Source organism: Hyaena hyaena, unplaced genomic scaffold (assembly GCF_003009895.1).
Source record: "Hyaena hyaena isolate Hyena2069 unplaced genomic scaffold, ASM300989v1 scaffold_225, whole genome shotgun sequence".
Taxonomy (NCBI): domain Eukaryota; kingdom Metazoa; phylum Chordata; class Mammalia; order Carnivora; family Hyaenidae; genus Hyaena; species Hyaena hyaena.
The window spans coordinates 1,531,127-1,555,810 of NW_024080857.1; the positions used below are offsets into that span (position 1 = coordinate 1,531,127).

General features: G+C 36.6%; 1 protein-coding gene across 4 annotated transcripts in view; it reads right to left on the bottom strand.

The window, feature by feature from the left end:
- Window positions 1-24,684, bottom strand: part of CBLB (Cbl proto-oncogene B) — a 222,592-nt gene that overhangs the window by 183,168 nt on the left and 14,740 nt on the right. For all 4 annotated transcript variants that reach the window (XM_039243216.1, XM_039243213.1, XM_039243214.1 and 1 more), the window contains exon 3: window positions 23,856-24,106. In XM_039243216.1, coding sequence (XP_039099147.1) covers window positions 23,856-24,106 — 251 coding nt within the window. The remainder of the gene's footprint in view (window positions 1-23,855; window positions 24,107-24,684) is intronic.

Genomic DNA, 24,684 nt, shown 5'->3' on the forward strand with positions numbered 1-24,684 from the left:
AGCTTTATATCACATGGCTCTTCCTTACTTATGACTATTATACAAATTTGAAACTTGTATCTCAAAAACTGCAGCAGAAATGGATAATATTTTCAGCACAGTGGTGGATTCCAGCAATCGGTTTTGGCTGTATGCAACACTGACACCGAATAATAGTGGCTTATGCTCACGTTTATTTCCCCCTCATCTAAACGTACGGCAGCTCTAGCCCACGAGACGGTCAATGACCAAGGCTCCTTCTCCCTGGAAGTTCTGCCACTCTATGCCTTCGTTCTCCTCTGTGTGGCCCAAGATGACTCATAACCATCTTCACCTCCTCGCCAGGAGGGAGCACGAAAAGAAGTGGGAGTGTATGTGGTTTCCCTTTAAGGGCATGATTTAGGAGCTGCACACCTCACTTCTACTCACATCCAGTGAGTCAGACTTACTCACTGGGTTACATCAGCTCCATGAGAACCCCCAAAACACTCTTAACTATGGGCACATAACAATGGAAGAATACATTATAATAAGAAAGGAGCCGAGTGAATTTGGAGGCAGAAATGACCTTGGAAACTGCGAAATGACTCTCATTAGATATAAGTGAAGTTTCACTGAGTGAATTAAGACAAATCAGATCATCTCTCCTTAAAAGAGAAAAGATTTAAATACATGCCAAAACACATTAAAAGATAGGATTTTGTGGGGTGCCTGGGTGGCTCAGTTGGGTCAGTGTCTGACTCTTATTTTCAGCTCAGGTCAGGATCTCACAGTCCATGAGTTCGACCCCAGCATGGGGCTCTGGGCTGACAGCAGGGAGTCGGCTTGGGATACTAGTTTCCCTCTTTCTCTGACCCTCCCCCTCCCGCATGAGCATGCACACTATTCTTCTCTCTTCCTCTGTCTCTCAAAAACAAATAAGCACTTTGAAAATAAAAATGGGACTTTGCGAAATACTAAATATTTTTTTAAACACCAAAAGGAATATTTTTTGCATTTTAGTCTCAAATTTTTTTAGCACAGAATAATAAATAAATAACTATGCATCAATTGGTTTAATTAATATTACCCTTAAGCTTGGTACAAAATACTGCCTTTCTCTTAAGTGGTAAGTTTATGAGAGAGCTGATGATATATGAAATATAAATTCAAGTATTTTCATAAACTTACTTAGCTGAACACAACCTACTTGATTTTTTTAAATACTCAGCAGGTCTAAGATATCTCAGCCATCACTATAGAAAAGGTCAAAGGAAGTTTTACACAACTTTCTCTTGGCACATCTCAAGGTATCACTGACATCAGCAGTAATAAGTAGTCTGAAAAGGTGAGAAAACATTTCAACCACAATGGAACAGAAGCTTCTAGGGAAATTCTATGCCACATTTCTAGACGAGAAAATTTAACATGTACAACTTGCTGCAATTATTTTTAAGTTACAGTCTTTCTGAAGGTAAAAAACAATTTAAATAACTTTTTTTCTACCTTCTATCCCCCTGTGTAATAACTGCTAAAGACACACTATAATATCCTCTAATATTATGATGCAATACTATCTTAGAAACCATTTTTATAAAGCTTATGGAAATACATACATCGGGAAATACACATTACTTTTCCAATCTGGTTTTGTAGTTTATGGCAAAATAAACACTAACATTGAACACACAGGTGAAATCAATGTAACAAGTACTGGTTATCTGCATAGGCTTTCCACAGTGTAGGCAGAAGATCAACTCCTATACACAAAACTGCAGCCATCTCTATGATATGGAACCTTTCCTTTTCAAGTCACATTTTGATGTGTCCTTCTCCTCAACTTCTGCTGGAATGAGAGCTGGTATCAGGAATTCCTAGCCCTGTGGCATTTCACAATTCTCGCAGCTGTCTTTACAATGAACTAAAACTCTAAAAACAAAATCCTTCGAAGGTTAATGAGCATCCGCTTTAACTTAAAACTCCCTATCACTTCATCTAGCATATCACAAACAATTTTTAAAAGATACATTATTATATGTATGTATGGAAACATCTCTTCACATCACTAATTTATTGTCCCTCTGTAGGGGAAATTCTTGCCACTGAAAGCCATTACAAGAAGTGCAAATAACATATTACTACTGAAAACTAAACTCAGTACAGTCCTGATAACAATATTTAAGTGCTGTTTTCAAATACTGACTGTATTGATTTCAAGAGATGTCTCATTTTATATATGTAATTAACACAACTGTAAACCTAAGAACTCCAACAATCACGTGTGTCTGACTTGACTCCATTTTCACCTGAACACTTGGGTATTCTCCTGCTCTCGATGTTAAGAAACAAATAAGAGAGCAATAACGTCCAGTTATGATCTGTGCTTTCCACTCTTCCCCCATAACGCACTGCTGTCAACATCAGAACCTTTAGTCGGTGGTATAGCCACTTTATAAATCCCAGAGAACCATGACAGGAAAAGTCTTCTAATAAAGCCGTTGAGTAGATGTCCAAAACTGCCTAATAAGGTTGTCCCATGTTGATATGACAGACATTTAGATCTTCATTTCCTAAAGGAAGCAACATTGCCAATTAAAGGTTTTTCCTCTAAATGTAATACTTTCCTCTCTGTCAGTAACACAAGAATCTGAATATTTTTCTCCTGTTAGGAGAAGAGTTGGTCACCTTGAGTCAGGACCAATTTTATGAAGCATCATATAATAATATGAAAGGTCAATCAAATTTTGTTGTGAGAGACAGATGAGAACTACATATTTTTTTCCTTTTAAAGAACCACTCTGTCGCTAACAGTTTGTTTGAAAAACAACAACAACAACAAACCTGCAGTCTTAAGGTTGAATTTTAAAGTTGAAGTTGTAAGGTAGGAAAATATCTGATTATAGAATGTCAGACACAAAACCATTTTAGAGTATGGAAGTATGACACACATCTGCTCATCTCACGAGCCTAAGGTGAAGTGCAACGTCTACCGCAACTTCAATCGAGGCACAATGAAGACAAGTCACCAAAATTAAAGGTCAAAGTCTTTTCTCAAAAGTCGGTCAATTCCTCCAACGCCCATTGTACGTATGGCACATGGTTTAGGACAAAGCATTTAAAACAAGTGAAACACCAAAAATACAAATCAGTAGCACCAAACTTCAGGAAATATCCAAAATGCAAAACTGTCATTTAAACATGAAATTGTGTGGTATACGATCAGAGTAACCTCCTTTCTTTTTTTTCCCCAATACATGCTCCCTTCCCCACATCAGAAACATCACCATACTCATACTTAAAAAGTCAGAAGACCAAAAGTGAAAATGTCTAAAAAGGAAACCCAAATCCCCCAATTCCCAGCCTTCTGGGTACCCCAAACCATAAAACCCCAACACAATATGCATTTACATAGTCCTGAGCGATGTGGCTATTTCCCACTCCTTTCAAAGGCCTTCCATGGCACAGTTGCCCTGCCTCCACCTAACTGCTACTCAGCCCTCGAGCATCAGCTCATACATAATTCCCCACGAGACATCTTCCCTGAGACCTGGGAGGGCTCAGGGGCCCACTTCTCTGAGTCCTGAGGACACTGAGTTTCACCCAACTAGATCTAGGACATCCAAAGGAACAAGACAGAGCTCTGTTTCTACACAAGCAACCACAGTGGTTTGACAAATAACAGCTCAAAAAACTCAAGTGCTGACATTTAATTACTGAGAAAATGTACCAAGAAAAAGAACTTCAATTATAACTTGAGAGAAAGGTAACATAATTGAGGAAAAGAAGAAAACATCAGCAAACATTCAAAATACTAATTGGGACAACCTATTTCAGATGGGGTGGTCAAAGAAGACCCATTTAAGGATGTGATATGGAGACAGATCATGGTCTCTACCCTAAAAATGTGAAAAGTTAGGGGAAGAGCTTTTTAGGAAGGGAAAGGTATTTGAAAAAGCAACAAGTGGAAAACATTTTGGCACCATCCAGAAATTGAAATTAGACAAATAAGGCTGAAATGTAAATTATTCAAGAGTAAGCAAAAGAGTAATATGGTACATTTTTAAGTTATTTCCACTAAAGGGAACTAAATAAATAAAACTATATGGAGAGAATGACTGTAGTACGCAATACTGAGTAATGGATGGGGGGAGAGAATATAGTTGAAAAAAGCAGAATGGAGCCAAGAAGCTAGTCAAAGTAGTTTCAGGTTGATACAACTGAAAATAAGGAATCATTTTTAAAACTGCTATAGGGGAGCCTGGGTGGCTCAGTTGGTTGAGCGTCCAACTCTTGATTTCGGTTCAGGTCACAATCTCACAGTTCGTGAGTTCGAACCCTACATCAGTCCCGCACTGATAGTGCAGAGCCTGCTTAGGATTCTCTCTCTCTCCATTTCTCTTTGTCCCTCCTGCTCTCTCTCAAAATAAGTAAACTTTTAAAAAATTCTTATAAAAAATAATCACGCATGATATAATTATTAAAACAAAGGATGGCAAATCACTTACGAAGGTAGTAAGGAATGCCTGAATACTGTTCACCTGCTCCATGAAGAGATAAGGCTATACCAGAGACCCCTATATATAATATACTCATAATACTATATTCATTAACTTAATGTGAGAACTAAGAAACTACCCAATGACACTTCTGCCATAGGGATTTTGAAATTTTCCTTTACTTTGCATGAGGAAGAAACATGGGTGCTTCAGGTTCCAATTTAATATTTCTCAGTAAAACTTTTAAGTATGCTAATTTTAAGCAGTAAAGTACACCAATTAAATATGTGAAAAGTGGTTTCAGTTGTAATTCTGATGTTTCTGTGCTATTTAGTTCTCTGCTAAAACAGATTCTAGACACTGGTTCTAAATATGGATCAACAGGCAAAAGAGTGATGCATGTGGCTTCAAGGCCCTTTTCATCCTCTCTAAAATGTCACATGAAAAGGAAATCCTCAGCTGATTAAAAGAAATATCTCTGGACCATACTACAAGATTAGCAAGCCCAACTTAATTAAATTGCTCTGGCTTAATAACTATTAAATGTCTCCTTCCATCCTCAGAAAGAAAACAAAACTGAATAAAACAAAAACAAACCGGCAATAGCTTCTGTCCATATATAGGTTCAAAAATGCCTGCCAAGTTTCATGATGCTCCTTAAATAGCATATGGCTTGAGATTAGTGTACACGCATCCCTCGCTCCTTTCACATGTGGTGACTGTGTACCTACTATGTATAGGATTTGGAGGAAGGACTAGGGAGACAGCAGTGAATAAAAAAAAAAAAAAAGATTATATAGATTAAAACAGGATCTGGAGAGAAGAGAACAGAGGACCACCAAGAAAGTAAAGTGCGGAAGAATTTAGAGTGATCCGTCAAGGAAAGCTTCTGAGGAAGCAACATTTATGCTATGATCTGAAGGATAAGCAAGAGTCAATAGCTGAAAAAGCTTTCAGGCAGAGGAAGCTGTGGATGTGGAGGTCCTGGAAGCCTGAAAAACGGAAAAATGAGTGGCTGAAGCAAAGACCAGAGGGAGACTGTCTTGAGATGAGGCTGGAGGCAGATAATGGGGAAGTATAAATTATAAACCACTCATGTGAATAAATAGTGGCTTTTGTTGTGTTATTACTCAAGCTGCTAGCCATCACAGTTTCCATTCGTTCCAACCATATGGCCTTGTATGATGAGAATAGATTTTGAGGCTCGCAAATAAAAACGACTCATTTGGCATGATGGTTCTGGACGGCATTCCAGAGTCCTGCTTCAAGCAGACTAGTGAAAGTAGACCAAATACCTTTCTCTGCGTCCAACAGGCTTATTAATTTCCATGACCAGTTAAAACTAAAGACAAAATTTAAAGCCTAATGTAAGATAAAAGTTAGTAACCTTTACTTTTTTGCAACTCATGTGTCTTTCAAACAATCAGGATATTTTCGTTCTGCTTGTGATCACTTTCATTTTCTGAACAAGAAATGCTGTGAAGATTTGTTTCCAGTACCCAGAGGAACTGTAATCATAAATGTCTGATTTTAATTCTGATTTGAAAAAAAAAGAAAACTCACATTCCTAGGCATTTTCTTTATAACTCAAATAATTTTATTATTCACAGAAATTTCAAAAATTGAATATGCATCTCTTTTAAATCTACTGATACCAATAATGACTAATTTCGAGATAAGGCTTTTGTATTTTTAATTTTGGAACTACATAAATTTCAGAATGAAAACTCTGAGCTTTATATAATAATAACTTCTTCTGAGGCGGTTGATCACTAAAGGCCAGTATTCTAAAGGAATCAGTACCTGATAATAATGTAAGTCTTTAATTGAAAAAAATAACATGAAAGTTATTCTTTTTCTAGATCTTAGTTAGGATTTCCAAGTCCAGAATAAACGAGCCCTCTCAAATAATCCATCAAATAGCCTCTCTCTGTTTTCTACTGATATTTTGGTTTTGGTTTATTTGGTTTTTACTGCAGAAGATAATGAACTCTACCTCCTTAATTGTGGTATCAATCAAAACTTCCCAGTTATATATTAAAACAAGCTCAGCGGCATCTGCATTGCTCAGTTGGTTGAGAGTCCAACTCTTGGTTTCAGTTCAGGTCATGATCTCAAGGTTATTGGGATCGAGCCCTGTGCCGGGCTCTGCACTGACAGCATAGAACCGGCTTGGGATTTTTTCTCCCTCTGTCTCTCTGCCTTCCCCTTCTCTCTTTCTCTCTCAAATTGATCTCTCTCAATAAAAAAAAGTAAAATGAGCTTAGTAATCTGAAAACAAATTATTAAGGACTAGAATAACTCTGATAATAAAAGAAGAGATTACATAGGGAAGGTCTAGCCCAAATAAGAATGTCATGATTGTGTACTGCTTTTACCAACATTGACATCATCTGAAGAAATAGTTCTTAAAATTCTGTAACATACAACGGTATAGCAGACTTCATAATGGTGATTTTTTAGGGCTTTCACTCAGAATCCAAGAAACTACTTCTTACATAGTTGTATAAAGTAGATGGTACCGTTCCAATAAAACAATGCTAAGTGCCACTTAAGCAAACAAAAAAGCTAAAGGAAACACAAATATATTTCTAGCAATTGAAGAAAAACCAAAAGATTACTAAATCTAACTAAGGAGGGGAGAGGACTACATGATATTGGTATCATGTTGTATTTATAACTAATTTTAGCACAAAGTTCACTATGTAAACTGATTACACACCCAAAATGAGAAGGAAAGGAAAGGACTCACCCCTGTTAAAGCAAAACAAAACCAGAACATATAATGTCTATAGGTCTTTCTCAAAATTCTAATGTTATCTTCTCTAAGTTTATAAAAGAGAGTGGCTTTTCAATTTTAACTTTACTACTACCATATCACAAAAGACTCCATTCTTCAGAAATGCTGTCATCTTGAGGGAAAAGAAAAATCATCCACTCAACCCTTCACTGTTAAGTTTTCTTGCTCACCCAATCAGACCAGGAATACATACTATCCTCAGACCTGGTAAGCTGTACAAACTATCTAACACTTTGCAACTCAAGCCCAGTCTGCCTTTTGCCTGTCACTTACTAAACTCCATGAACTATTAACACCAGTTACATTTCAAGGCTTTTTATTTTTATTTTAATGCTACGATGCAACTGTTTGCTCAAGATCTTCATATGATTTGGGGCGCCTGGGTGGCTTAGTCGCTTAAGCGTCCGACTTTCGCTTAGGTCATGATCTCGCAGTTCGTGGGTTCGAGCCCTGCGTCGACCTCTGTGCTGACTGCCAGCTCAGAGCCTGGGGCCTGTTTCAGTCTGTGACTCCCTCTCTCTCTGACCCTCCCCTGCTCATGCTCTTTCTCTCTCTCTCTCCTAGAAAAAAAAAAAAAAAAAAGATCTTCATGATTTGCATCGATGAAAAGATATACATAATTATACAAAGAAAAACCTGAGAAGGCTTCACAAGTGAAATTATTTTCCTCTACCGTGATTAATTCTAAAACTAGCTTCTATCTCAAAAAAAAAAAAAAAAACCCAAAAAACAAACTTTGAAGTCCTATTTCACAGAAATTCTTTTTGAAAACTGAAGAACTGAGTTTTGAAGTATGTGTAACAACTAGTATCTCACAGTGGCGAAAGCCTCTGGTAGAGCTGTGGGAAATTAAAAATAATCACCATGAAAAGAAATGAAAATGAGCTTACTAAAGAGGAAAGACATCGGAAGAAAATTTTCAATCTTTAAACCAAACAAACTTGATCCTGAACTCCAACTAGAAGTTTAAAATAGTTTTATTACAATCAGGAAGAAAAATAGTTTTGCTCTAAGGCACAGTGGGACCCAGTAAAATTTTTACACTCTTAAAAACTATAACCTACTAGTTCCAGATGAACTTTCACCCATATGCAGTAGGTTGTAGATATGTGAAAACACTTGGTGTACATTCTGCTTCAGTCCAAGCTTCAGTGACCTGCAGTGAATTGGAAACTTCCTAAAATAACATCTTAATTAAAATTCTTTACAGTAGTTTGAGATTGTAATACAGCAAATAAAGTCCTGCTCTCACCTTGTTTACTTGCCATCTGTCTCTCTCTTAAATGTCAAGTTCTGAAAATGCTAAAATTAGTCTAGTTATTTTAATCCCACAGAAATGACAGTTTACAATAAATGCATACAAGGAAAAATTTAACTTGCTGCTGGAATAATGCCACATATATAATAGAGCAGAGAAAATAAAGAGCGGTTACATAATAGAAAGTTACCAGGGACACAAGACATTTACGCTGTTCTTTGAATGTAACAGTTACCCAGGGTGACTAAAGGAAAACACTTTGTCTTTTGCTTCTCATCCTAAGGCTTTACTCCCCAACCTTAAAGTCATGCAAAAGATGTACCAAGCCCACTGTGCTGCATTACTCCTGGAGTGCCATTTCTCTTTCTTTTTTTTTTTTTTTTCCATTTCTCTTTAAAAAAACAGTAAAAGGGCCAAGACATCTATCTCTGCCTAGCCCACCTTCTCTTTATATATGGTTCCTGAAATCAGAAGACCCATTCAAATTAGTTGCAGGAGCCCCATCCTCTCATCAGGGACTTCCTCATCCCTGATCAAAACAATCTGTTGTGGTTATCTGTGTCTAAAAACCACCTCCCAGGAAATGAAATAGGGATTTAGGAGTATTCCCAGTCTCAACATAATGAATAAAATTAGATTCTATCATGTAAGAAGAACTATCAGGATTAATTGAAAAGGACAACTCAAGGAGGTTCCCAGATTAGGCTGGGGAAATACCCTGAACGTATCACAGCAGTGATGTGAAACAAACCAACAAAAAAGAGAGCATATATCTTAAGAATCAGGTTTTGTTACAAGAAGGGAAAAACGATTTGGCAAATATTTTTAGGGCAAGTTTCAGGATTAAAATATTGCCTAAGAAATGGATGGATCATAGCCAATCAAAATGGTAAAGTTGAGATTACTGACATCCCACACTAGATAACTTACAAAAACACACAAAACCACCCCCACTTTGGTATAGTGAGTCAAAACAAACCGCTGACAAATCCTAACAGCTATGTGAGGGGGCGCAACAATAACACACAGTGAGAACACACATGCCTCTGTTTTCCTTTAAAGTCTGCTTTTGAGTGCATGGTTGATGTAAGAGAACCGCAATTCCTTGCTTTAAAAGCCCTGTCTACATATTCAAAATGTCTCGGCTGTCCCTCAGAGCCAGTATGCCCAAGCAAAAGAAAAAAAAAAAAAAGAAAAGAAAAAAGTAGCATATATGGCAAGAATACCAGATCCAGCCATCCAACCTTGCCTTTTAAAAGGAAAGCAAAAGAGATGGCACTTAAATAAACACATACATACAGGAAAATTTTAGCTAAAATCTGAAAACTAACTTTCAAGTTTGAAGATCCTTCTCTGTATTAGAGAATTCCACTCATATGAACACAAGATGATTGCCATTAATGAGACTTTTTAAATCCGTGCGTGCGTGCACTCTCTGAAGACGTAACTACTGCTTGCTACACAAAAGCTATAAAGAGGATGAATGAAGCACTTCTGGCAAAATATGTCACAAACGAAACTGGACTATTCATGTCGAAAGCATGGAGGATTCCCCAGTTGCTAAAAAGTCCTGTGTATTCAGAGCCACATATACAACTTAGCACAGAAACAAAAACAGTCTTTGAAGAAATGTTAAAATCAGAATAAGAGGAAGTGAAAACACTCATAAGAGCTCTGATGGAGCACAAACAAGTCAATAGGAAAGCCATGAAATATGCTGGTTGCCATGTGCAGTTTGTGGGAACAGGCAGACTGGTGAAGCTGTGTGTCTCAGGGCTTTACCTTATAGGTGCGAAGGGGGTGTACTAGGTCATGCCATTAAAGGAGTGCTTCCCAATCTCAGTAACTTCACTAACTTTCTCCAAGAATGACGTGGCATTAAAGACATTTTGTGTACACGCAGAATTAAAAACATGTTTTAAAATATATATAATCTACAATAAATAATAATGGTGTGACTAGGCTTATGGAACCTGTTTGCCTTCTAAAATCAATGGCACTCATTGCCAAATCTGAAGGTGACATTCGGAGCTCATCTACAGATTCTAAAAGCTAAGTCACCGGACACTCTCCAGTGTAACATTTTCACTTTCTCCTGTTTCTGGGACCTAGCAGCTCCTAATCAAGGAATAAAGCAGAATTTTCAAATAATCTTACAGTAGTTCTGGAGACATAATACATATTTTTTAATGTATATTTATTTATTTTTGAGAGAGAGAGAGAACGTGGGGTAGGGGCAGAGAGAGAGCAAGACAGGATCCGAAGCAGGCTGCACACTGTCACCACAGGGCCCGACACTGGGCTCAAACCCACAAACCATGAGATCATAACCTCAGCCAAAATCTAGAGCTGGATACTTAAATGACCTAGCCACCCAGGCGCCCCAAAATAATATATTTTTCTATGAGTGCTTACCAACAATGCAATGCCTGGATACTGCAAAAGATAACACAGAAGAAATTAGTTTTGCCTTAAAGAATATGTAATAAGATATTTAAAATGATCTGTCTTGGGGCGCCTGGGTGGCTCAGTCAGTTAAGACATCTGACTCTTGATTTGGGCTCAGGTAATGATCTCATAGTTCATGAGTTTGAGCCTTGCATTGGGCTCCGTGCTGATGGCACGAAGCCTGCTTGGGATTCTCTCTCCCTCTCTCTGCCCCTCCCCAACTCGTGTTCTCTCTCTCTCTCTCTACATATCTATCACTCTCTCTCTCTCTCTCTGTCCCTCCCAAAAGTAAATAAACATTAAAATTTTTTTTACAAGATAAAATAAAATAATCTGTCTTATCACCATTGTCAAAAGATAGCAGTATTTGAAACTATATAGTTAAGTACCATATGAAAGGCCTTGATAAATGCTACAGTCCATGGGAAAAGAGACATTTTGGCAAGTGTGTTCAGAAAAAGCTGATGAGGGTGGAAACCAGGGGGTGCGGGGGGGGCCTTAGCTATATGAATAATGAGAAAGACTCCGCATAAATGGGGGATGCAAGGAAAATGGCAGCATACGAGGCTAGCGTGCCACGGCAAATTCTCAGGGTGGTGAGTCAGCCCATCTGAAAAGAATGTAAAATGATGATTTCAATCCTTCTTTTCTTTTTGAACAGAATTCTTTCAAAGACCTTACTGATACTTATCTTTCTTGGGGATCCTTTAAAATGACGTACAACTGGGAGTGGAGCCCCGCAGTGGTGATAAAAAAAAAAAGTGCAACAATGTGAAAAAGCTCTGTCAGACCCAGGATCCTCGTCCGGCCGTGCCCTCTCAGTGGTCCCCGGTAACTGCACACTGAAGGGGAGCCAATTTCACTCAGAGGGACTTTGAGAAGAAGCACGACATCAGAAAGAGCCAGGGCGCTTTTAAAAATGTAGATACTCAGATCCCAGCTGATAAGGGCAGAGGTATTGTACAAAGTCAAGGACCTGCACTTTATCATTCTAGAAGATTAGAATGCATCACCTGGTCTGTGGACTCTAGATGACTGCCAAACACATTAGTGACATATCTTGTGCTTCACACACACACACACACACACACACACACACAAACTTCAAATTTTATGCACTTTAAAATTATATACATCAGAACACTGACACAAGACAGGAAGTGGGGGTCTCTAAGAACTTTAGCTTTCAGTCCCAGATGGCCTGCCATTAATATTTTCACATCCTTAGAGGATGACTATGGTGAGCAATTCCTATAGCATTACGGGCAGAAAAAGAGGAGAAAAGAAAGAGCAAAAAAATATTTGTTTAAAAATGCCAAGTTTCTAAGACTACCGTTGATGATTACATCAATCCTGCAGGGCTCGGCAAACTTTTTCACTGAAGGCCCAGATAATACATATTTTTAACTTTGTAGGCCACAGAGTGTCTGGGGCAGCTACTCACTTCTGCCACTGTAGACATAGAATGGGTATATCCATGAGCCACTGAAATCGTATTTACAGAAAGAAAAGCGGGCTGGATTTGGCCCACATGCTGTAATTTACCAAATACTGATAAAGTGGAAAAATGCACTGTGATAAATTAGCAACTTCAAGACTTCATTTTATAAAAACATAATTAAAGTGTTCGAAGCATCTGTAAAAAGAGCTAAGACTTATTTTCAGAAAAAAAAGTTCACAAAAAAATTCAGGTAAACTTTCCAATTTCCTTAAGAAGGAAAAATAATTTGCTCATCTAGAAAAATTAAAAGCTTAAGTCACAGGCAGAATTTCCTTCTCTTTCTCTCTCTCTCTCTCACACACACACACATACACACAAACACACACACAGAGGCATGTGAAATAAACTTTAAATGAAGCTTTAAATAAACAACCCTGGATTTAACTAGCAAATATGAGCTGTCATATTAAAAAAAAAGTTGCACTGACTGACCATTTGACATACAATATTCACACTGGTTTAATGAGGATGAGAAAACACCTCATTTTCACAAGTATAAAATGTGCTAACTGTTCAAAGAAGTCCTCCTGAAGCAAAGGTAAAAAGGCTTGCAATGCTGAGCCCCTTCAGATGCCAAGAGCTGCAGGTTCACACAGGCCAACTTGGTAATGAGGCATCATTTAGAAATATATCACACGTCAATATATACAATTCTTGTCAAGTCCTGTAACCTGCAATCAATTAAGCTTCCCCAGATAGAAAACAGAATTGGAATACTAACCACTTGTCTCTGAAGTATAGTCACTGATGACAAAGATAAATAACGTATTTCTTATAAAACATAATTTCAATGGTCCTTACCACTAAAACAAAGTATTTGCTTTTGGTTATTTGTGTCTAAACCTAAGTTTACAGTAGTAAAAGTTTAAAAGAGGTATTACTCAATGAAAAAAGAAAAAATTGTTTTCCCTTTTAAAGGGTAACCGGTCTTAGATGAAACTGTCTTAGTATATTTGTTCCTTGTTTTATTTTTAAATACTTTTTTCTCATAAAGCTAATAAGAATAGAAATAGTTTACTCTAAAAACTTTTCACTATTGTTCTGGATGTCACAATTATTTCATATATATGAAATTCTTAAAATTTGATATTTCATATATACATAATTTATTACATATGGCAGAACCCAAGATGTTGGTCTTACTCACAATCTGAAATATTGCCATAATATCATATTCTTGAGATATAAATTTCATAACCTAAGACACGATTATGATTTCTAGGAAAAAAAACATATATTTTGTGAGAAAATTCTCCATTTGTCTCTGCCATGTCTGCATGTATTGTGACCACAGACACTGACACCCTTTGCCTGGGACTATCCTTTCAGGAACATTTATATAGCAAACAGCCTTTGGGTGCCAGCCATAGTGTCTCCTTCTGAAACAAAAACACTATCCAGTGTCTCTTTCCAGGGCAAAGGTTAGGCCAGTTTACCGCCCACTATAAAAGATCCAGGTTCCTGAAGTTCAAGGTTCTGCCCATTGGATGGGCAGGTGTAACCTGTCCTTTATGTTCCCCTATAGGAGTTGGGAGTCAGGGACCTGCACAAATGGTAATACTCTGCCTATTGCTACTACTGTGACTAAGAGTCATTTTTGTCCAACAAACATTCATGTCTTCTGTCAGCATTTATGAAGTGCGCAGATTAACTTCAAAATTAGTTCTTGACAACATAGTTTTAAAGACATAAGTCCTACCAAGTTACACCACAGAATATGTCCAAGTTAATTGTATCTATGGATGTTGAGTTTATTTACTTGGGCAGATACCACCGAATGAATACCCTTTCCCAATCCTTTTCTCCCTTGCCTTCCTCTAATATGGAGGCTGAACTTGAAAATTTTCAAAAGGCCAGCCAGATTTGTAGCAAGAGGAGACTCTGTAGTCTAAAAAGACCTCAGAGAAATCTGCTAGAAGGAGCAAATCATGTAGAAAGCTTCCAGGCAGGTTTCTGATCTATGATAAAGAGGACAGACATGTGGTGCTGCCGTGCCGTGCCTGTCGTGAAACCTTTAAAAAGACAAAGCCACAGCAGAAATTTTACAGTCATGAAGTGACTGGAATGAGGACAAACCCAACTAAGGAGGAGATTAAAAAGCCAGAAAGAGCTTGGGTCTCTGATAACACTGTTGAGAGATACACGTCCCTATACTTGTAAACTACTGTTGGTCAGATATTGTTACTTTTAGCCAAACACATTCTTAATTGATGCAACTTACATACTCAGCCATGTTGATAAAACACTTTTAAAATTGTCCTGTTCAAAACAAGATTAATACGTTAAGCCAAGAGTTGGCAAACTATAGCTCCCAGCCAATTTAGTCTACCACACGCTTGTATACATAAAGTTTTATCAGAACATGGCCATGCCCACTCATTTATATACGGTGTGTGTCTGCTTTCCTAATATAAAGGTATGGCTAAGTAGTTGCCAGAGACCATGCGGCAAAATCTAAAATATTTACTATCTAGCTCTATATAGTTTGCCGACCCCTGCGTTACACTACTTGACAAGCCACTTTTAGAAACAATTATTTACTACTGTTGAAACTAAAATCCTTGAATTGAGTCTCTAAAATTGTAATTTGAAATCCATACTTACAATACTTTGTATCATAATATTAAAGGTACAAAGTGAATGTGAAGTATAGCCTTCAATCTGCCACCAACATGGAATACACTTCTCACCTCTTTCTTTTTTTCAATTTGCAATATGGAAAACTTTGTAAACAGATTTAGCAATAATGATGTAAATCATTATCAACTATTTCAACTATTTTAATTAATCCTCCAGAGTTTTTATCACAAAATAAAAGAATAAAACTGGGATTCTTAATCAAGGGATAATCATGACTATTAATATTATAACCTTTATTAAATATGCATATTTATACTATTAATAATTTCTAAAGATAGCATTTTATACATTGAAATCAGAAAGAACGTTTGTTGTAACAATGTATTTATAAATTCATTTATGTCAACATTTACAAAAATACTGATGAAAATGTATTGCACCATGCTTTTAACATATGCATAAAAATTTATTATAAATCTTTAAAAATCTACAAAATTTATTTGACCTGTAGGTGAGTCCTTCAAAAAAAACTTTTAAGTAGTTTTCTTTGACATTATCTTCAAAAGAGCAAAGTTTTTTATCTTTCTCATGCCATATCCTCTAATGAATTTCCATTTTCTTCTCCTCCTGAGTATAAAATTTGACACTATCCTCATTTGGTCACTGTTATGAGTTGAACTGTGTCCCTTAAAATCTTAACCTCAACCCTACATTGAATGTGACCTTATTCAGAAACAGGGTCTTTGTAGATGTAATAATTAAAATAGAGCATTAGGAGAGGCCCTGATCCATTATGATTGGTGTTCATGTAAGAAGAGGAAAAGGAGACACTTGCAGAGCAAGGAGAAAGCCATGTGATGACAGAGGTGGAGATAAAACTGTGCCCCTAGCAGCCAAGGAATGCCTAGGGCTACCGAAACTGCAGTCCTGGAAACATCTATCCGCCCTAGAGGGCTGGACGGACCACAGCCCTGCTGGCAGCCTGAGTTCAGACTTCTAGGCTCCACCAGTGAGAGTCAACTTGAACAGAACCTGCTGTTTGGCCACTTGGTGTATAATATTTTCCTACAGCAACCCTAGGACATTAATACAGTTGCATATATTTGATTAAGAGGATCATATGATACCACGATACAGTAATACCATTCAATAAATCTAATTTAATTGTTTTCGACGGTTCTACCAAACCAAGCAGCCTCAATCTCTATTATTTGAATCTATAAGTGAGTACTTTTTGTAATAACCTCATATGTATATCCTGCTATAATCAGCACATCTATAAACAATTGATGTATAAAATGCAAACTCAAACAAAAATTCATGTTCCAACAATGACCTTAAAGAAACAAAAGATTAATAATAAAAATGGATTTAGAAAACCAAATATTTCTGAAGCAGTTTATTTCAAACAGTCAGATGTGAGCACTATTTTATGACCTATCCAATTAGTGCTGGATGTTAAATTTCTGGATTCCCAGAAACTCCACTTTGTTAAATCGCTAGGGGAAGAAAGGGGAGGCTTCCTGGGCTAGATTTCCAAACATTCCTCAGGCTATAGGATTATTACTGCAGCTTGTCTGTTTTATAAACAGACCTCAATTTAGTTTTTTTTAAGAAACTGCCAAAGGAGCTGTCTTTAACTAAATAACAAATCTGCCACTTGAAAGACATCATTCATCAACCTTCTTTGTTGGGAGTATTGTTATTATGAAACTAAAAACAGGCATTCTTTCTTGAGTGCTTCTGGATTTTAATTACCAAATTTGAATGTCACCAGATACTCACTGAAAGGAAAACATCAATTTTAATAAGCTGCCGTAAGACTGAAAAACATAAAAGGTATTCAACCATAAAGTCAAGTTCACTTTGAGTCTTGTGAGTTGGCTTACTGTCTCATAACACGATGCTTATTGCTCTCAAGAATTTGTAAACATTTAACAAACTCTAAACTGTAGGGAGGAAAAGTCTCCAATTTTAAAATCAAAATATCCTATGTGTATAATATATAATTTGACTTGGAAGGTATTTAAATAAATTGCAATAAATTTTTTAAAAGCTAATAAATCAGGAGTTAGGGGCTACATGATATTAACATAGGGGGCTGGGGGAAAAATAAATAAATAAATAAATAAAATGGATTAAATGTAAACATCTTATTTAAAATTTTTTAAAATAGTGAATTTAGTTTTAAATTACATCTTCATAACTTCTTTTGTATTTTTAAAATGTACCCCAAAGGGGAAATTGTTGGCAAAACCCCTTTCACTTTTCACTTACATGAAAATCGGTAAGAAAATCACTTTGTATCTACTTAGCAAAAGCATCATAGACGCAGTTAGTCATAAAGTCCTTAACAGTCAAAGATTCTTCAAGCTCTCACCTGCCCACTCTAACAGAGTCCCTTTGTTTAACTTCGAAAACATTTGTCTAAGTAACTTTCTTGTGGTCTCTACTTTCCCAGTGTGTGAAGAAATAAGTCCCTTCATTTCCAAACTTTAGAAAAGTATATTCATAACTCTCAGATGCTTAAAATATCAATGAAAGCACCCTTATCAAGACTAAATAAGCTTTCTATTCGTTTATGATAAGTCAGTCTCAGGAAGATGTTCAAGTTTTCTTAAGAAAATTCCATTTCCTACCTGGCAGACACTGCTACCCAAAGGAGTAGATCACTATTTGTCCTCTGAATTCTAGTTACATATTATCATTTTAAAATATCAAAAATTAAGCTTTTGGTTCCTCTAGTCTTCCACTGAAAAGGAAAAAAATGTCCAGAATGCAGGCAAACTTTGAAAGAAATTAAATGGCAGCTGAATATGTTTATATTAAGGAACTTGTGTTCAAAATATTAGGAACCTATTTTGATTTATTTAGAAATCATATTTTTCTGTTTGCAACTTGTCTCTTGTCCTCATGAAACGTAAAAGCTTTACAACTTTCACCATTAATAAACAAATAAAAGAAATAGACTCATTTTTTTTAATGTCAGATTATTTTTTAAGACTAGTAAACCATTCCCTCTCCTGCATTATAAAACGAGATATTTCATAAAATATAGGAAATACATTCAACACTGTACACATTATTTATATAAGAAAGACAAAACTTCCCCAAGATTAATTCTCCTGAAAATGGTTATTATAATAACAAAAACAGTACTTTCACTAGATACTACTATTGGATTTGAAAAATTATTTAATAGACTGATAAGCAACAGTAGTAGCCTTTAGTTTGAAACAAACTACACCTTTGTTTTACGATGTTGAAATGTATGAACCAAAAAATATTGTGACCATCCAGAAAATAATTTAAAGACTAAAAAAAGCACAGATTGGAGTCAGAAAAACCAACCAAGGCTACAAAGAACCCTGGAGCATAAATGACATCAGACCATTCAAAAGCACTCTTTCCTCATTTCCTTCTCACAACATACAGAGCTGGTTATGAGAAAATGTAGAACTTAATGTGGCATTTTAAACACGGCCATTAACCTGCGAGTTCTAGTAAGAATTAAAACTATTACATAGAGCCCAAACTGTGCATACAGATCAATCTCTTTATATGGTTAAACTGAAAACCCAGAAGGAACTTCAAAACTAATTCCATAACCAAGCAATCAACAGTATTTGCATTTATACAAATTTAAACACTTAAACTGATACACGATTACTTGGCCAAAGCAATGTTGGCAAACAGCAGGAAGAAAGCCAAGTAGGTTTATTTGCAGCAGTTATTGTTTGTTGATATTTTTTTAATTCAACTTTTAACTTAACCATGAATCTTTAATATATCAGTTCCAAAATGTTCTTGGTATACTATCTCATAAATTACAACACGGGCATAAACAGCAAGCATAGTGATTTGTAGTCTTTTAGGGGGAAAGGCACTTTATTAATACAGCAGGTTTAACATAGCATTTTTCTTTGTTCATTCAAACGGTCAGTGGAGAGGACGATTTTTGCCTGATACTCCTGAAGGATTTTAAATAAAGGCTAGCATCTTCCAGGACTAATTTTTCTATGTCGAAATACTTTAAAAAAAATCTTACTTGGAACGAATATTATTATAAAAGCTACACACACTATGATTTTCTACAATATATGTGCATTAGGAATGGCCCAGGGGCTCTGAAATGAAGTTAATAATAAGACAACATCTATGTATCATTCATTCTCTGGTGTGAATTTTTTAAAAGCCTTTATTTTCTACACTGATGGGTTATCAAATACAGAACTATTTTTTCCACCTCACTTGACTTTTGGTTTTGTTTCAGTGGTTGTAAACCAGAGTGTGGGAGGGGAAAATGGCTTGTTGCACTCTGGTTCACTGAAGCAGCTCTGAAATATGGAAAATCTGAGTATCCTTAGGCCATCACCACTGGGTGTTCTAAAACAGTGTCCAACACCAGGGCTTGCTTAGCAGGTAATTAACACATAACTTTTTACATGAAAGAGTAAATTTTACTATTAAAATGGTCAGCTGATGAAACTGCCAGTCATATCACTGAAGAAAAGTCCCTCCTGGCAATTCTACATTTGTTGGCTCTAATTCTACATTTGTTAGCCTCACATTCATTTTGGGCTTTTGCCACTAAAAATGTAAGCCATACGATATGAATTTTCGCCTCTTCTCTGTGCCTGAAACTACAAATTCTCCCTTCTCTACATGATCTCCAACCCCTACCCCATACATACACACAAAAACTTTCTTCCCCAGAAAGAAATACCAGCTCAGAACGGTTGAGACATTCGGCTGGAGATACACTAGCTCAGCATAAGGTTCAACTGTCTGTCAGAAAAAACAAACAAAAAATTTTGGAAGAAGTGATACTAGAAAAGTCAAGTAAGGCCCGTGGCATGCCTCTAACCAGAAATCATCATCCCACCCGGTTCTCCAAGTAAGAGGTTTGCACTACGCCCATAGTATCTATTTCACAGGCAAATAAACTTTCCACCTCACACCTATAGACAAAAAATACACTGCATGCCATTTGCTATCCTTATTTATTTTCCTGTTTACTGTATTTGTCACATTTAGGTGAAACGGCTTTAAAAATTCAGGGCACTTATATTTCAGCAATTAATTAAAACCGAGCTTAATCAAAGTTGACACCTGAAACTTTCCCATTTGCCCTTAGGTTTAATTTTTTTTTAATTTTTTTTATTTATTTTTGAGAGAGAGAGAGACAGCAAGAGCAGGGAAGGGTCAGAGAGAGAGGGAGACACAGAATCTGAAGCAGGCTCCAGGCTCTGAGCTGGCTGTCAGCACAGAGCCTGATGCAGGGCTCAAACCCACTAACCGTGAGATCATGACCTGAGCCGAAGTCAGATGCTTAACCGACTGAGCCACCCAGGAGCCCCGAACGTTTAAAACAAATCCACAAAGAAGTTTCTTTTTGACACAGCAGGAACCTTAAAATAAACTTTTGGATTCATGATCTCATCCAGCATACTTTTTCTCAATAAAGTACGTAATTTGCTTGTGGCAATGCTGGTGTAGTCAGTGGGCTCCAAATGACTATCTCCTATTACTACACCCTTCAGTTTTAGCTTAATAATACGAATATGCCTACTGACATTATTTACAAAAGCAAAAACTGTTGAGAGAATTTATAATATTCCCAGTAACCACTGTCATCCATGTTAGATAAGAGTCATTCCACCAAATAGAATACTTTGTTGCCTAAAGACCATAAGAACACGCTAAGAAATTTTTTATTTTCTATAGAGCAAAATGTCTCACAGCTCCATGTACAATGGCATACTTTAGCCCCAGCTTGCATTTAAATTCCAAAGGCAACCTAAAAATGAATGTGTAAAAATACAGAACTACCAAAAGAAACATAAATCAAAACCTATGTTCTTGGTATGGTGTACCAAGAATGGCACATTATTATGAATTTTGATTAAATGTGTGTCAAATGTAAGTTCTGCATAAAAACAGTGGTCAAAGAACACTATTAGAAAATGGAACAGGATGACAGCAAAATTCATTTAGGAACACGCTATACCAGCATAGAAACTAATAGACTCTGTCTTAAGGTTGAATTTAGGAGAGTGACAAAATTTACTTGGACACTTGAAACACAGAATTTAGAGTCTCCTCAATGTGATCGATCAGCATTATGCAACCTGTCATCATCTGTGGGAATCCACATACAAGTAACCAACATTTATAGAGATTCTCCCATGATATGCTCCCACATAAAAAGCCCAAAATATCAAAGTCTGTAGATGAAATGGTAATTATAAAGACATCTACTGGGTCAGGAAATGTTTCAAGTTTCTAAAGAAGTTATAAAAGTGGGGTAAAGTTTACCACATCATATATGACTACATCCAATGAAAACACTATATCCACTCAAATTCCTAAACTGAGAAATTACATGTCTTCTCACTGACCCAGTATCCTTAAAAGTGAAATTAAATGGATTTCTTTGCTGACTCCCAACAGATTTCAGGGCTACTAAATGTGAATAAGAAGTATACAGACAATTATAAAACAACCTGATTTTATTAGATCATTTGTAGAACTACAAAGTAAAAATACAGTTTTAAACATAAATGGCTGGTTTTCCATACCTCTGGTCATTCTTGAAAGGTTTGTAAGAAGAAACAATCACTATGATATTTCTGTACTTCTGACACTATGTGGTGATTCGAGCCCCTCGTGGCAGTCTGGGAGAGAGTTCTCAGAGCTTTAAAACTAAAAGGCAACTGCAAGATTCACCACCCTCAAAACATATAAACTGTGATCCAAGTATATTAAGTAATGAGCTCATATTTACAATTGGTTAACACGTATGATTACGTTAGGTTCATCACTAATTTAGAGAGAAAATTATAAATAAGTAAACATTTATGCCAGTTTACATTTTGGCAGACGGGTTTTTCTGTGTTTGATTTTGATGGTTTTACTGACTCCGAGTATTTGTTTGGCCAGTATTTACAGACAAGTTCAGAGTCTACACAACTAGATAAGTGAACTTGCTATTATACAACCTGATGTCTTACCAGACTGAATGAGGCTAGTTTTTCTGACTTGAAAGAAACATTAGACGTTTCCTAGAGGTTTCTCTAAATGTAAGGGAACTAAAATCTACAGAGGTTAAGTGTCTTAAATTAAAACTCAACTTAACTATATTAAAGTGGTATATATTTTAATTAATATTTGTTTTCAAATTTAGAAATCTAAATATACTATCACTATCAGCGAATATCCTAGATACATTTAAAATATCTCAGAAATGGAAAAGTAACTTTCTTCATTTGATTTAAGATAGATCATAAAATTTAACACTGAAATAGCCAAACAAACTTTAAAGGGGAGTCTCTGAGTCTGGAATCCTGGCTGTAAAGTGAGGGTTCAACTGACGCCCCTTCAGTCTTTGCCACCCCTGTTCAGTTTCTCACTTAACAGTCCAACACGGAGAATCAAGCTATAGCGCCCACCTACATCTATCACACACACACATATCCAGTCAAGACTGCATCTTAAATTGGGGCGCCTGGGTGGCTCAGCTGGTTAGGCAGCTGACTTCAGCTCAGGTCATGATCTCACGGTTTGTGAGTTCAAGCCCGGCATCAGGCTCTGTGCTGACAGCTCAGAGCTTGGAGCCTGCTTCGGATTCTGTGTCTCCCTCTCTCTCTGCCCCTCCCTGCTCCTGCTCTGTCTCTCTCTGTCTCTCTCTCTCTCTCTCTAAATAAACAAACATTAAAAAAAAAAAAAAAAAGACTGCGTCTCAAAGACAGTGTCTCCAATGTCTCCAATACCAAGTACAGTAGATGGGGAGCAATAGGAACTCTCCTTCATCACTGGTGGGAATGCAAAAGGGTATAGCCACTCTGGAAGACAGTACAGTGGGTTCTTACAAAGCTAAACACAGGCTTACCGCAGGACCCAGCACTCATGCTCCTCGATAGTTAGTCAAATGAACTGAAAGCTTATGTCCACATAAAAACTGCATACGAATACTAATAGCAGCTTTATACATAACTGCCAAAACTTAGAAACAACCATGATATCCTTCAACAGGTGAATGGATAAACAAGCTGAGGTACATCCATGTAATGGAGTATTACTCACTGATAAAAAGAAATGAGCTATCAAGCTATAAAGAGACAAGGGAGAACCTTAAACACATTCTGTTAAGTGAAAGAAGCCAGGCTGAAAAAGTTACATATTATATGATTTCAATTGTATGACATGCTAAACAAAGAAACACTCTCAAGACAGTAAAAAGATAAGGGGTTGCCAGGTGCTCAGCAGGTGTGTAGTGTGGGGCCAGGGGGTGAAGAGGCAATGAATAGGCAGAGCACAGGGCAGTTTTAGGGCAGTGAAATTATTCTATATAATCCTGAAATGGTAGATACATGACATTATGTATTTGTCAAAACCCACAGAACTGTACAATATAAAGAGTTGAATCTGAACATAAATTATGAGCTTTAGTTACTACTGCTATATCACTACGGTTCATCAACGTACCACACATGCAAGATGTAATAACGGGAGAAAACATGTTGGCAGAGAGGGGTAGATGGGAACTATGTACTTGGGAGTAATTTTTCTGTGATCCTAAGACTGTCCTAAAAACTAAAGTCTATTTTAAAAGAATGGCGTCTCATGAAGTAGTTATTATCATCAAGAAATTTAAGTAAAACTACAAGGTTTAAATAATATGAAAAGCAAACACACAAATATAGTATTTCTTCCAAAAAAAAGATGACATTTGTACTATGATGCAATGTACTAAAGAGCAACATAAATATGACCTTATGACTTAAAAACTAAACAAATCTGAAATATTCTTACCTGTCCTGTGACTGCTCTTCGTACATCCTCTCCTTGCCTTCTTTAAAGAGTCTTATTGCCCGTTTTGACTTTTTCATTAAACTATCAATGTAGATTTTAAAATACTCATTCTCACTGAGTTGGGCAAGTTTCTGGTTGTCATCATATTTACTCAATATAAGTCGCAAATGCTGATATGTATCAGGTAAAATGTCAAGTATGTATGGTGGGCTATTTTTCAACTGAAGTTTGGGATTTTGGCACAGTCTGACCTAAAAAAGAGACAAAAATAAAACACTTTCATATGAATCACAATAATTCCTTTCATAGAAAAGTTATGAAATTCATCAAACTGTACTATTTCTTCATTTTCTATAATATAAATTTTGGTCTTAAAATTACTATCTCCAATTTACAAAGAATTGGTAAATATTTGCATCTCTCTTGATATAATTAAGTTCAATTTTCTTCTCCTCCCATTCATTCCTACTATGTCACACCTTTACTTGCTACTTTTAAAGTCTTCTTTCTCTCCTTTACAGTATCCCATTGTTCATGGCTTCACAGAATTCCACTGTACTAATTACTGTGTACCACTTATAGTCACTTTTTAAGATTTTTTTAATGTTTGTTTTATTTTTGAGAGAGAAAGAGAGCACAAGCAGAGGAGGGGCGGAGAGAGAGGGAGACACAGATTCCGAAGCAGGGTCCAGGCTCTGAGCTGTCAGCAGAAGACAGACGCAGGGCTTGAACTCACAAACCACGAGATCATGACCTGAGCCAAAGTCGGCCATTTCACCGACTGAGCCACCCAGGTGCCCCTATAGTCTCTTTTTTTAAATAAAAATTA